Raw genomic sequence first — 13,956 nt, forward strand, 5'->3', positions numbered from 1 at the left:
GAAAAAGTCGACAGATTTGTCGCTAGTCGCTTTTTAGAAAAAAAAGTCGCTAAGGGGTCTGAAAACTCGCTAAATATAGCGACAAAGTCGCTAAGTTGGCAACACATCCACAATAGATTGCGGCGTGACGTCAACTCCAAAGCCCTATACTTCCGCGATCCTCAGTCTTTGATTGGCCAAGTTTAAACGTCGTCTCGTGTTACTCATAAATATTCATCGGGTTCAGGAGAAGGATTAAAACAATAGCTGGAATGTGTACATATTAAACATTAAGACCAACGATTTTCTTCATCTTCCTTCAAGCTCTCTCTGTTTTATTGTCTCTATCAAAGCAAAGTCGATCCTTATAGATGATAAGTAAAATAACTTATGTCAGTGTGGGATCTGGACTGCTCATTCTTTGACTTCCTGTTTACGCCCATGCACCGAAAGCGTAACTTAACGTATTTTAACCAGTCAAAATAAGTTCCCGTCTCCGTTGCTGGTTAACTGGTTAAAATAAGTAGATATGGTAGATTTGTATAGGAATTTTGTGAAAAAGTGCCTAAAAACGTGTTATAAGGCAGCGTTTTAGGATGTGATATCATGGTTTCTGCGTTGTTTGTCTTCGGTAAGTACAGCAGCAGTTTCATGTTTGCGTCACAGCTTTTAGCTTAAGCTAACCTTAGCTTAGCTCGTGAGCTACCTCAGATCGTTTTCCCACGACATTAATATTATTGTGTTCTTTCCTGTAGGCTATGTCGCCGTCTTCGTAGTGCCCGTGTTATCCTGTCGACCAAAGGAGTATAAAACAAATGATGGGCAGTGCTGCCCGATGTGCAATCAAGGTACGAAGAAAAGCGATGACTGCAATCAAGTTCCCTCCAGTATTTAAACCAACTATTGTTTGGACAGAAATGTATACAAACCTCCAAAGCAGGTTATTCTGAAACATAATAGCTTTATAGAACAAGGAAAAAACTAAACCACAGATCGATAAGGGGACATGACGAATCAAATATTTGATCTTTTTTTGGTTTTGGTTTCGAAACTACACGATAGACAACAGTGTTTCTAACATGAAATGAAGGGTTTGCATATAGACATGACAACCCTGTTTATATTTTAAAACTTAAGTTTTAAAAATTATATTTTTAGTGGTAAATGAAAAATGTTCATCCATCATCTGGAACAGGTGTTGCAGATTAACTGGCGTTGGTCGAACAGATGTGTGGTAGACTTGCTTTTAAGGAGCCGCTACCGGCAAACCAGCAAATAAACACCAAATATTTCATCTGTGACATTTGTGAAGTTACATCAAACACAGTCCGTCAGTCTTGTTGCTGCTGAGCAACAAAATATTTAAAAATGTCGGGAGTTTACCTGGTGATATTCTCATGCACGAGGCGATCGCAGCCAGATTAACTTGTGACTCGCACATCTGCACCACATCTGAATTTGGTTCATGCACAACACATTTGTAACTTTCAGTTTTGTCTGTTTTTGCGTCTTGCAAATAAACCTTTAAACTGAATGAAATTATATTTTTTACTGATGTAGGCCAAAAGTAAACACATAATATCATGTCTTTTTAAGTAGTTTAAAAAATAAACTACCTTTTGTGATCCACAAAAAGTAACAGTAAAAGAAGAACATTCTTAACCATAACATTGTTGACATTAACACCAGAAAAAGTCACCAGATTTGTTGCTAGTCGTTTTTTTCAGAAAAGAAGTTGCTAAAAGGGTTTAAGAACTCGCTAAATATAGCGACACAGTCGCTAAATTGGCAACACTGGCAAGGAGCAGACGGCTGAGTTTATTTAACTCCACCGAGACAGCTGGTGACGCAAATCTGAAGGCTAGACCGTCCAGTTTCACAGCCGCTCACTTAGACCTTAGGACAGGGGTCCCCAATCCCAGTCCACGAGGGCCGGTGTCCCTGCAGGTTATAGATCTCACCCTGGGTCAACACACCTGAATCACATGATTAGTTCATTACCAGGCATCTGGAGAACTTCAAGACATGTTGAGAAGGTAATTTATACATTTAAATCAGCGGTGATGGATCAAGGACACATCTAAAACCTGCAGGGACGCCGGCCCTCGTGGACTGGGATTGGGGACCCCTGCCTTAGGAGGATGCAGCCTATGAATTTGGACACCCCTTTTGTCAGGCCTCTACCCTAAGACCTTACCAACTTAGATGTCCTACCTCTGAGGCACGCAAACCCCCTGACCACATTAACTGAAACATAAAACAATAAACACTAAAATAAAATATTCCTCATCAGATTATAACAACTAAAAACATGGCATTTACCTTAACTGAATGGCCTATATCAACTATAAAAATAACACTTCTCACTATTTCCAATATTAACAAAACTAAAAAGGGTATTTAAAAAAAAAAAAAAGTAAATTCACCAAATCTTGAAAAATAAAACTGAAAAATAGAATAAAAAATAAAATAAAATATCCATCCACGTTTTTAAAACCAACAGCATAAAATGTATTTTAATTGGATGGCCTAATTCAAATAAATTTGCAAAATCAGGTAAGAATAAAATAAGACCTCTCAAAATAGCCAATATTTACAAAACTAAAAAGGTTTGGCATAGTAATAAAAAATCACCATGTCTTTTACTACAATTCTCAAGCTAATTTGTAGAACACAATGGATTTAGGACAGAACATTTGAACTTTTTTTTTCTTTTTTTTGTTTTGTTTTAAGCTTGTTTGCTTAACTGGACTCAGTTTGCAACTGAACAGCTCCACTCTCCTTTCTCCTCAATCCACTCTACAACAACAGTCTCCTGCTTCCCTTTTGAAAAACTCTTACAGATTCATCCATATCCAGTTTATTTGCTATGGACTTCTCATGGACCAAGATGACCTTTTATGTAACAGGGGGTTAGGACCTATCACACAGCATTAACTTTCCCTTTGCAGGCTGCTTGAAGCCTGGGTGAAAAGTTACTGAGCTTTACTAAAATAGATATATTTATTAGTTGTTAATTATCTCATGAGTCGCTGTGATTTTGACAACAGAGATTTGCTGCTTCATCTTGCTCTGCTCTGCCTACTGAGAAACCTGACACCGGGTCATTTGCATACAAACAGTGATTGGATGTTTAGCTGGGGGGAGGGTGAGAGGGGGTTTTCTGCTGAGTTTTGTTTCAGCCTGCGCACAAACGGAGTACGAAGGGAAAGAGCGAACAAGAGGTGAAACCATGTCATTTGTGCCTTTTCCAGTGCATTTTTCAGATGCTGTAGAAAATTTTGTCTATATATTCAGTTTGTGGGTAATCTATTATTTTCTTCCTCAACTTCTGAAAGTTTGATTTAACAGGGCAGGACGTTTGTTTAAGGGGATGTTGCCCCCTCTTGCCCCAGTGTAGAGCCGCTCGGTCTATCATTAGATATTTTATGTTGCATTCAAGTAATTAATATTGACTTCCTGCTTTTCAGTCAAATGTAAAAGGAGAAATATGTGTGTTTTATCTTTTATTGACCCAGAAAATCTGTTGTCTTAATTTTTTTTCCTTCCATCAGCTAAATTTATTGATAGTTAGAACTGACACAGTTCACAAAATGTATTCCCAAAGCAGTAAAATGAAGCACAAGTTGCATCACCAGCAATGGGAGACAATATATGTAAAGGCAAGAAGCCAGTAGTGACCAAGAAACTTATGAAGTACATTTCAAGGTTCATCTTTACGAAAGATGGCTAATATGTATTTACATGTAAATGTGGTAATAGTGTCTGTTTAAACACTTTCCCCTGATTATTTTCATGTTGGCTTGAAAAAAAATATCTCCCTCTGCTGTTACTGTAACTTCTTCATGCTTTAACGACTTGTCTATTATATGTTTTGCCTTGATACTGGATCAGGAAACTGGGCCACATTGCATTTGCAGATCAGTAATGTTGTAGCTGTTTGACTTACCGTATATTACACCCAACACTACAACTGCACAGCTGTAGATTCACACTCTGGCTTAAATGCTAAAAGTTTGACACAAATGTTGTGCTCTGTTGAACAGGTACAGTTGTTCAGAGAGACTGCACAGCATTTTCAGGAACTCCATGTCGTTTATGTGAACCGGGGACCTTTATGAACCAACCCAACGGCCTGTATAACTGTTTCCCCTGCACTTCCTGTGATACAGGTACAGTCAGATGCAAAATCTTTTGTCAAATTTAGATAGAAAAAAATAAAGCTTTCATTTAAAAGTAAATTACAGAATTTTTGACACTAATGTTTTGTGTTTTTTTAGGTCATGGTCTCTTTGTCAAGCAGAACTGTACAGCAACAACTGACACACTGTGCAATGTTTTAAATGGATATTACTGTAAAGGTTTGACAGACAGTAACGGATGTAGTTTGGCAGAGAAACATTCACAGTGTGCAGCTGGTCAGAGGATAAAAGAACCTGGTAAGAAAATTTAAAGTCTAAGTCTATTTTTTTTAGATGATCTGATAAACTATGATTTTTGTTTTTTTTTTCTGAATTCTGTGTAACAATGAATGTGTTTCTTTCAGGAACCAGCAGAAGTGACACAGTGTGTGAAGACTGTGAGCCAGGCTTCTTTTCCAAGGACGGTGTGAACTGTACAGCTTGGACGATGTAGGTCATAATTCATAATAAAATCACTCTAAAAGTGTATAATATATTCAGTTATTTATTATCAATGTCTTAATGGAATCTTCAATATCCTGGGCTGTGTCACATCACATTGCCTGCAATAATACCAACATAAATGTCCATGTGATTTAGTGTCATACCAGAATATCATTGCTATAGCAACACCATGAGTTCATGTTCTCATGTCTGTATATACAGTTGTATATTATTAATAATGATAATTGATAATAATAATAACCAATAATAATGTGGTGTCTCAGTAACTATGTACTGATGATAATCATGATTTTAATAATATAATATCTATAGTGTGAAAGTCACACAATGATAAATAATTATTTGTTGTGCACACTCTTGTTACATTCTTAGACTCTTTTTTTTTTTATAGTTTAATTATTTTGCCACAAAGACAAAATAACATTTTAGAAAACTTTGACTTTAAACTGTTTCTATAGATATTGCCATAATGATTAATTACATGATTGTTGTGAAAATTATGTCATGACAGCCCAATAAAATGTCAATAAAATGATGAGAACTGGATGGGCACAGAGAGATTACTGGGTAGTTACAAATAAATAGATATTTAAGTGGAGCCAGCTATTTGTTGATTGGGTCCATTACAGGACATGTTTGTGCTGCATATCTGAGCCACAGACATACGACAGGACAGTTAAACAGTTAATACTGATGATCATGTTGTTGCAAACATCTTTACAGTGCAAACACAAATAAATACTCAGAATAATGATTTATTTATATTTTCTTTCTCTTTTGCCACAGTTGCTCTGAAAGCCAGATTGAAGTTGAAGAAGGAAGCTCAACCAGTGACGTCGTCTGTGGAAGCGCATCAAGACATCGTTATGTTTTTATTTTATCTGTTGTGCTTTTCCTAATAATAGTAATTTGCCTTGTGATAACAGGATTTGTGATAACAGGTAAGTGCCATCTAACCAGAGTCAAATCTGCTCACTCTGTACAGCACCCACAGTCACTAACATGTTAATAACTCTGTTTTTTCGGGATCACAGTTAAGAGCAGAGAATATTCGTTGAAGGACCACCAATGATGTCTGAGCCTGATGGCAGAATGCGAACCTCGTGCCTGTCATCTCTCCTCCATTTTGTTAGTAGGAGTGATGTGCTGACATCGATGATGGCTTCACCTGGTTCGGGACTCACTGTCCAACGTGGCAGGTACACAGATGTGCACAGCTGTTTAATCAAAGTGCCGCTGCAGTCGTCTGTTGAGTGTGATGACCAGCCATCACCAGTCTGGTTTCCTCTGCTTGATGCTCGCTCCATTACAGACAAACCACTTATTGTAAATGATGTCTTCATCAAGGAGACTCCAGACTTCATGCTCCTGACTGAGACATCACAGCAGGATATGGATCATGTTTATTTTGAGGAAATCTGGACAGCTGGCATCTCCATCATTGTAACTCTGTGTCTTTCAGGATATGGCAGAGGACTTTCTGCTGTGTACCAGCACAGACTCACATGCAGGCTGATGAAGTCAGACTCTATTTCTTCATTTAAGTTAAAGATGATTAAGGTTGGTTCTATGAAAACCTTTTGCTGTATTTTAATCTACCAACCTTCTAGAGTATTTTCGGCTGAATTCGGCGACCTTTTATCATTTATCATTACATTGGGGAAGGTTGTAATTCTGAGATATTTTAACCTTCATATCGATGGATCCTGTAACTCAGCTGCTGATCTCATAACAGAGTCTTTGAACTTTAAGCACCATGTTTCTGGCCCCACACATATAAAAGGCCACACGCTGGATCTTGCTTTCTCCCTGGGTTTAAAAACAAATGATGTATGTGTGAAAAATGTACGTTTTCGAGACCACGGCTGTATATTTTTTAGTCTGTCATTTGTTCTGGATCCTTCACTTCATAAACTGATGATTCAAATGTGGATTATAAACCAGGATCCTGCTGAGAGGGTCCCTGCCTTTTTTGATGCCAACATGACTCATAGTGATTTTCACACATTTATTTTGTCCTTTAACAATGAATGTAAGTCTACTTTTAACACACTGGCACCCCTAAAACAAAAAATTGTCCAATGTTCAAGTTTTTGTACTTGGAAAAATGAACATATTAATTATTTCAGGAGATATTTGTACAAGTTGGAACATTTGTGGAAGGCTTCCAAGCTCCAGCTTCATGAGTTACATGTTAAAGAATCAGTTTCTACACTGAATGACAGGTCAAAAAATGCCAGAATAGAGTATTTTTCACATCTTATAGCTTCAGAAAAGAAAACTCTTAAAGTCTTGTTTGATACAATTAAGAATTTTGTCTCTCACAATATTCCTCATGCACCAGTGTTTTTAAAGTCTGAGTGCAATAAGTTTTTGCACTGTTTTGTAATTAAGCTAATGATAAACAGGCTTAAGGACATGTTTGGGAATACTGGTGATGTTTTAAAATGGCTCATGTCATATCTATCTGGGAGATCTTTTAGTGTTTTTATGAATCAGGTTATCTCTGAAGCAACAGTTGTTCCTTCTGGGATACCTCAGGGGTCTGTTTCGGGTCCGATTCCTTGTTTGCTTCATGTGCTCCCTCTGGACCGAAATATTAGAACTCATTCATGCTGTACAGAGTCTACTAACTCTTTAAAAGAGCAGCCAAACACATTTTTGTACAAAGCTTCGTATTTTATGTTGTATTATATCTTTATGATACATTATCCTTTTGTTTCTTGTATAATTGTGAGGCAGTTTATTTGTAAAAAGTTACAAAATGTAAATAAATTTTACTTACTCTCCTCTCTACTACACTCGATACTGTGTCCTTGTTTTACAAGAAGAATTTCAATTTTTTATTAATCAATAACACTTCATAATAACTGTAAACTGTTAACATAAGTAAGGTATTAGTTTTCAGTCTCCTTCACATTTACAGTTCAGATTAAGGAAAACTTGTAATCACTTTGTCTAATCCCAAACATCTTCCTTGCTTTGCTCACTGTGCATTTAAAAATCAGCCTTTATGAGCACTTTAGAGGATGTGGGGGTGATAGTCCATCTGTTCTGTTCCCAGTTCTGCTTTTTTTTTTTTTGCTGTGCTGTTTGTTTTTAAGCCCTGACTCAATATACATGATTTCCTGCACATGCCTCAGGCTAAGTACATGCATTATACTGTGGAGTCCAAGTGTTCAGAGATATTTATAGTGAACTACATCAAGACTTCACCATTAATTTTAGGTCATTTTTATTCTTCTCAAGAAAGCGCCTGATTAGTCCCCATATTCATTTTACAACAACACAAGCTCAAAGATAAGAGTCACAAACAACTACAACCACAATTCCAAACAAGATGGAAAGATGTGCAAAATATAAATAAAAACAATGCAATTATACTTACCTGTTGCTATGTCACCCGATGAGATGCAAAATGTTCCTCCAGCTGTTTCTGTTTGTTGCTACTTATTTCTTCAGCCTTCTGTTGCACTAATCGCAATGTTTTTCAGAGCTCTTGCTGTCATTGAAAATTTTTTTTTCTTAAAATGTAAATAAAATATGGGTTTATGAGATACAAAAATAGTTTATTTAACTTTCATAGTTCAAAACAGTAGTCATATACTATAATATATAAGCACTGTCTCTGAACTACAAAAGCTGAATTTACAGCCAAATTAACAGTTTACCTGTGTTCTGTTGCTCCTCATTGGTCGCCACTGCCCTGCCTCTCCTGCTCTTGGCTGTGGGAGCTCTGTCTGGTGACTCCATCTCCCCCTGCTGGGGTGGAGGCACAGTTGCGATAGTGATGTGTGGCCTTGGGTTTTCAACACTCATGGGGGACCCCGGATGGCCGGCGTCTCCTGGTTCTTTCTTCTCTGCCTCTGGCTCTCCCTGTTTTCTCTTTCAGGCACTGCGTATAAGTGTGCTTTGCTACAGATGCAGCAATTTGAGACCAGCATGTCTGCTTGTTTCATCCCCCACCCCACTTCTTTTCTCTTTCTTTCTGTCTCTTTTTTTCTCTGTTCCTCTTTTTTCTTCTATCTTTTGCCAACCTGGCCTTCTCCTCCTGCCTGCTCCAGCATAATATCCAAACAGATAACAATAAAAATAATAAATAAATACAATAAAAATATTAATAAGAGGAGCCCACAGAGAGTCCATAGTGCTTCTCTTGGAAAAGCAAATGTGTTTTGCACAACAAAGCAATCAGATCATGATTCTACAAACTACAAGTGTTGCATATGGCAGGTGTTTAAAAAAGACAATCTGCTGATCTGAATTTCCTTTAATACACATACAACCAATAATTATAAATCATTTAACAAACATAAATACACTTATATTAGCCCAGTATTTTCATATTTCACAAATATTCGATTTTTTTAGTGTAATCATGAACCTTTAAAAAAAACCCACACACATCAATGCAACAGATTCAAAAAGAAATCACTGAAACACTGAAAATGTTGCAGCTTCAATCCTCTTCCTCGGTCATCTCCATGGATACATCATGTTTGTTTCCTGTGGGCAGAGTTAAGAAATCAGGATGGAGAACTGAAGTGGATGATTGGTGTATGTGTTCAAATCTAGATAGAAGAGTGTACCTCATTTCCTGCTGCAGCAGATCAACAGCAGCAGGATGGTAGAGATGAAGTATGGACAGAAAACCAGCAGGTGGAAGAAGAGTCTTAGTACAGACACAGAGGGTGAACGAGGACGAAGAGAGGAAGAGGCCGAAGGCTCAGTATAACCAGAGGGCGAGGGTGAGGGTGAAGGTGAAGGTGAAGGAGTATACATTATGGTTGTGTGAGGGGGAGGAGGAGGAGGAGGAGGCTCTGCAAGAGACGTGATGAAGATGGTTCAGTTTATTATCAGGTCAGCAGTTTAGTTTATGCTTGTGAATGAATGCTTTTCTTATTTTAAGTTTCTCACTTCCTGGAGTAAAGAGAGAGAGGGATTTGTTTTAGATTTTTTTTGCCCCCGACTCATATCTTTACAGCAGGAGTGATGTCGCTGCTCTGACCTTTGACCTTCAGCCTGCTTTGAGGAGACTGATGAATAAGAGTAGAACACGAGTAGAGTCCTTCATCAGACTGCTGCACATTATGGAGAATCCATTTTCCTTCAGGTCCATCTCCAAGTTTGACTTTATCTTTGAAGAAATACGATTTTTTTGCTGAACCATTTCTGGGTTTGCAGAGCAGAGTGACATTACTTCCTGTGTTCACTGGAAGTGCCGGGATCTCCAGGATCAATTGTTTTTCTGACCAGCAGAGACAAACAGAGTCGTTTAGAGACAGAGGTCCACAAAGCAGAGTCACACAGAGACAGCAAGACAGATGGGAACAGATCGCTTTCTGTACCTGAAACAGCGATGGAGACTTCATCGCTCTTCTGTCCAGATGAGTTTTCACACCAGAAACTTCCACCAGATGAGACAGAAAGATCCAGAACACAGAAGGAATTATTAAACCTTCTAAAGTCTGCAGCTGTACTACAGCCCTCAGTCGATACTCCTCTGGTCCTCTTTACTGTCCATCCATCAGCTGTCTGACCATCATCGACACAACTCAGGGAGACATAACGGTCTCCTTTAAAGAACTGCTGATGGTTTGGGCTGACATACAGAGAGACTGGAGGACAGACAGAAACACAGACGGAGTAAATGTATTTGTATTATTGGTCGAGTGCCACTGAATAATTTCACTTCCATAAACTCACCTGCAGAAACAGTCGGTGCAGATAGCAGCAGCACACACACACCTGCAACATGAAGACAGTCAATAAAGGTCAAAGGTCAGAGAGAGAGGAGTCTAAGTAAATTTTAGCAGTTATTAAAATTGCTGTGGGTAGTAATACATCTGTGGGATGACCCCAACGATCATGGTGAGGTTTTCTTCTCGAGTCATCTTTTTTCCCCTCGTTCTGTGTTTATTCATTAGTTATTATTACTCTCTGGCTCTTCCACAGCATGTCTTTGGTCCTGTCTCCTTCCCCACACTTGCTCATAGACGGTCATCTGATGTTTTCTCAGTATAATTAAAGAACCGTCATCTTACAATGTAAAGCACCTTGATGTGACTGTTCTTGTGTTTTGGAGCTGTATATATTAGATTTTATTGAACTGTATTGACATTTAGTTATTATTTCACAAGAATACACTTTGCTGGCACAGTTAAGCCCTGATAACCTGACTGTTTATGTTGTACACACTTTACCAGTTTGAACTGGACCTGATCAGAGAAGCACAGCAGTTTAACAGTAGAATAACAGTTTAATAATTCAGTTAAAACTTGTAAGGAAACAGAAATTAGGGTCAAGTTTTTGCATTAGATGTGGGAGTTATCAATGTTAAATGTTTTTTAAATCAGATAAAAATACTCTGCAGGTTAGTGCAGGATAAACAGGTTAGTTTGCTGTACTGTGTGATGGGGCACATTGGCTATGATGCTCATGGTCTAGTATAAAGTTAGTACATATAAACAGTATACTTCCAGTGTAGAGGATGGACACCTCATGAAACATCTGCTTTCATCTTGATAAATTTAGTTGTGCAAATCCACAAAGAGCAGTAAACCTCAGAGCAGCAGCAGGTCAGCTGATCACAGCCTGTACATTTATAAAATCTACCGCAGCTCTCAATAGAAATTATTGTAAGTTATGATTCTTTTCTGCACACTGAGACATTTCAGCTGATTTTGGGGTTTTCCCACCTGCTGTATCTCACTTTAACCCCTGACTGTACACAATTTCTGTTTAGAGGCAAAGTCACCCTCTACAAAGTAGGAACAGAAAACAGAGTTCGCCTTAACTGACTCAAGCTGAGAATATTTATTAGAATTAAAATTTAGACTAAAATAAAGTTTGTATTCCCATCTACTAATATTATTTTATTATTACCTTAATAAAGCAAGGTTTGGTTAGCTTTGCACAAAAATAGCTCTAAAAAGAATGTGTACTTTTTCACTTTTACTTAAGTAAAGAAATTGAATCAGTACTTCAGCTTTTACTAGAATATTTTTTAATACTAGTATCTGTACTTCTACTTAAGTACAGAATGTCTCTACTTTTGCCACCTCTGGTCACTTTCATAATCACAAAAATAGTTTCATTTTTACTTTGACTTTTTTCCTTTTTGATCAGGGGCGTAATTTCCAGGGGGGTTAGGGGGGTTATGACCCCCCCAATAATCAGACCCAACCAATATAACACCCCCAATAAAATTATGAATTATCTTGCATAAATAGGCTGTTGATTTTCTTTACTCGTTTCAATTATTACCAGCAAAATAGTTGTATGTTTAATCATCTAGGAATTTACCCAGCTTTATGTTCAGCACAAAGTTATGCCGATGTTTTTGAGTGTGCACTGTGGTTTCCATTAGCTTCTGTTGTTTTCTAACATCTTTCTTTATTATTTTTTTCAGTCGTCTAAAATGTTTCATATCTAGGTTTAATTAACTGTAAAAAGCTTGATGTTAAAAGTCTTCAGAAAGTCCTGACCCTTGTCTTAGATAAGCTTCTTCCCTGTCGGTGAAAGCTTACCAAATCCGATTCACATGTTTTCTGTTTTTTTCCTTAAGGTCAAACTTTCACTTCATTTTTTTCAGACCTTACATCTTTCCTTGTGACTGTAATGACCAAAGTTACAACATTTGTCTTAACAAAAACTGTCTTTAACTAACTTCGGTTTAATACTTAACTGAATTCTTACATAATTTTGCTCATACAAATACAACTAAAACAAATACAAACACAACTTTATATATCCCAACAACAAAGTTGTTTCTTTTACCTTCCCATAACATGTGAGTCCAGTAAAGTATGACTTAACACAGCAGCCTAATTGATGACATCACGATGTCACTAGGTGCTGGAAAATTTTATCCATCTATTCATTCTAATCGACTTATCCATTTCAGGGTTGTGGGAGTGCTGGAGCCTATACCAGCCTATATAGGCAATTTAGAATCACCAGTAAACCCCATGCATGCCCTTTGATGGTAGGACAATCTGGAGTTCTCGGAGAGAACCCACAAAACATGGAGAACACACAAACTCCACACAGAAAGACCCTGTCAGATGGCTGATTCAAATGCATGACCTTCTTGCTGTGAGGCAACAGTATAACAGCAACAGAAATGTATAAAATAGAAGATAAAATGTGCCTCTTAAAGTTACAGTGAATGTTAGATGTCTTTCAATGCAGTATTAACTAAAAACAAACAGATATTTCTGTGTTTTAGAGACAGAGTGACCCTCAAACTCAAACAGATAGTATGAGAGAGAAATTCAACTAATCTCAAGGAGACTTTAATCTGTCTCTGAAATTATGTGTTTTCCGTTATTCATATGTTCTGGATCTATACTGAATTAATTAATAAATGACTAAAATAGAAGCTCTGTGTTTGACTCACCGAGTAGCAGAGAGACAGATGAAGTTTTCATGGTGTCTTAATGAAGATTTAACTCCACACTGAGCAGATAAACAACTTCAGCTTCCCCACTTCCCTGTTAGCACATCTAGGGATTTACTGGTTGGACTCTAAAGACTTTTATTTCCTCCTCTCTGTGACCTCAGTATCAGTGCTCCATGTTAAAGGTTCTCTCAGTTCCTTAAATGTCTCAGGAGGACAGCGCTATCCTTTAGAAGTGGGAAGCATCACATTCATCTGTGTTATCATTTCCCCCAGGCTGCCAGATTTATTCTCCTTCAAATACACACCAGTGCAGAGAACAATAGAAGATGATATGAAACACTGGAGGAATCTCCCACTATCAACCATCAAAATTAAAATCCTTTGTTGGACCATATTAGTCTTGATACAGCCTCTGCTGCCACATTAGATCAATCTCTCTCTTGTTATTGTAGTTGTTGTCAGGGTGTATGGGCTAGGCGTGTCTGGGGGTTGATACAGGGGCTGTGGTCTTGGCCAGCCCTGGCCCGAGGGCCTTTGGTGCATGCGTGGAACTGGTCTCTTTAGCTGGTGGGGAGCACTTTAGAACAGCACGCATCAACACCACATATTAGTGGGTGGAGTGAGGCATAGGGTCTTCTCAAAACACATACAAAACATATTTGGATTCAATATTTAAATTGCAAAAAAGAGCTATTAGAATAATAAATAAAGTTGGATATAGGGAGTCCACCAACCAGTTTTTTGTAGGATCGTCTATGTTAAAATTCATGGACATTATATATTCTAAAACTTTAGAAATGATATATCGAGTGATGAAAAAGAATGTTCCAATTTGTATTTTAAGTATGTTTCAACTAAGAGATGGAAAATATGATTTGAGGGGATCTTATAAGTTTGAAATACCTAAAGTGAGAACCAATGTTAAGT

The 13,956-nt window shown here is 37.7% G+C and overlaps 2 protein-coding genes across 3 annotated transcripts; one reads left to right on the plus strand and one right to left on the minus strand.

Moving 5' to 3' along the window:
- The first annotated feature begins 440 nt into the window (after positions 1–440).
- On the plus strand, positions 441–7,388 carry LOC134616720 (tumor necrosis factor receptor superfamily member 14-like). 2 transcript variants are annotated; one of them, XM_063461684.1, is made up of 7 exons: positions 442–610; positions 735–827; positions 4,026–4,151; positions 4,260–4,418; positions 4,526–4,610; positions 5,412–5,566; positions 5,660–7,388. In XM_063461684.1, exons 1-7 carry the CDS (start codon positions 586–588, stop codon positions 5,695–5,697), a joined length of 681 nt encoding a protein of 226 aa, XP_063317754.1. In that variant the 5' UTR covers positions 442–585; the 3' UTR covers positions 5,698–7,388. The 2 variants fall into 2 exon arrangements, with proteins under 2 accessions (XP_063317753.1, XP_063317754.1); XM_063461683.1 differs by having other exon boundaries at positions 441–610; positions 5,412–7,388.
- A 1,511-nt stretch (positions 7,389–8,899) lies between these two features.
- LOC134617389 (Fc receptor-like protein 5) lies at positions 8,900–13,122 on the minus strand. The gene is made up of 6 exons (XM_063462614.1): positions 13,027–13,122; positions 10,332–10,373; positions 9,974–10,243; positions 9,634–9,873; positions 9,215–9,445; positions 8,900–9,131 (listed from the first exon to the last, which is right to left on the minus strand). The coding sequence occupies exons 1-5, from the start codon at positions 13,055–13,057 to the stop codon at positions 9,216–9,218; spliced, it is 813 nt and encodes a 270-aa protein (XP_063318684.1). The 5' UTR covers positions 13,058–13,122; the 3' UTR covers positions 8,900–9,131; position 9,215.
- Positions 13,123–13,956: the final 834 nt, after the last annotated feature.

Source organism: Pelmatolapia mariae, linkage group LG18 (genome assembly GCF_036321145.2).
Source record: "Pelmatolapia mariae isolate MD_Pm_ZW linkage group LG18, Pm_UMD_F_2, whole genome shotgun sequence".
In the NCBI taxonomy this organism is placed as follows: domain Eukaryota; kingdom Metazoa; phylum Chordata; class Actinopteri; order Cichliformes; family Cichlidae; genus Pelmatolapia; species Pelmatolapia mariae.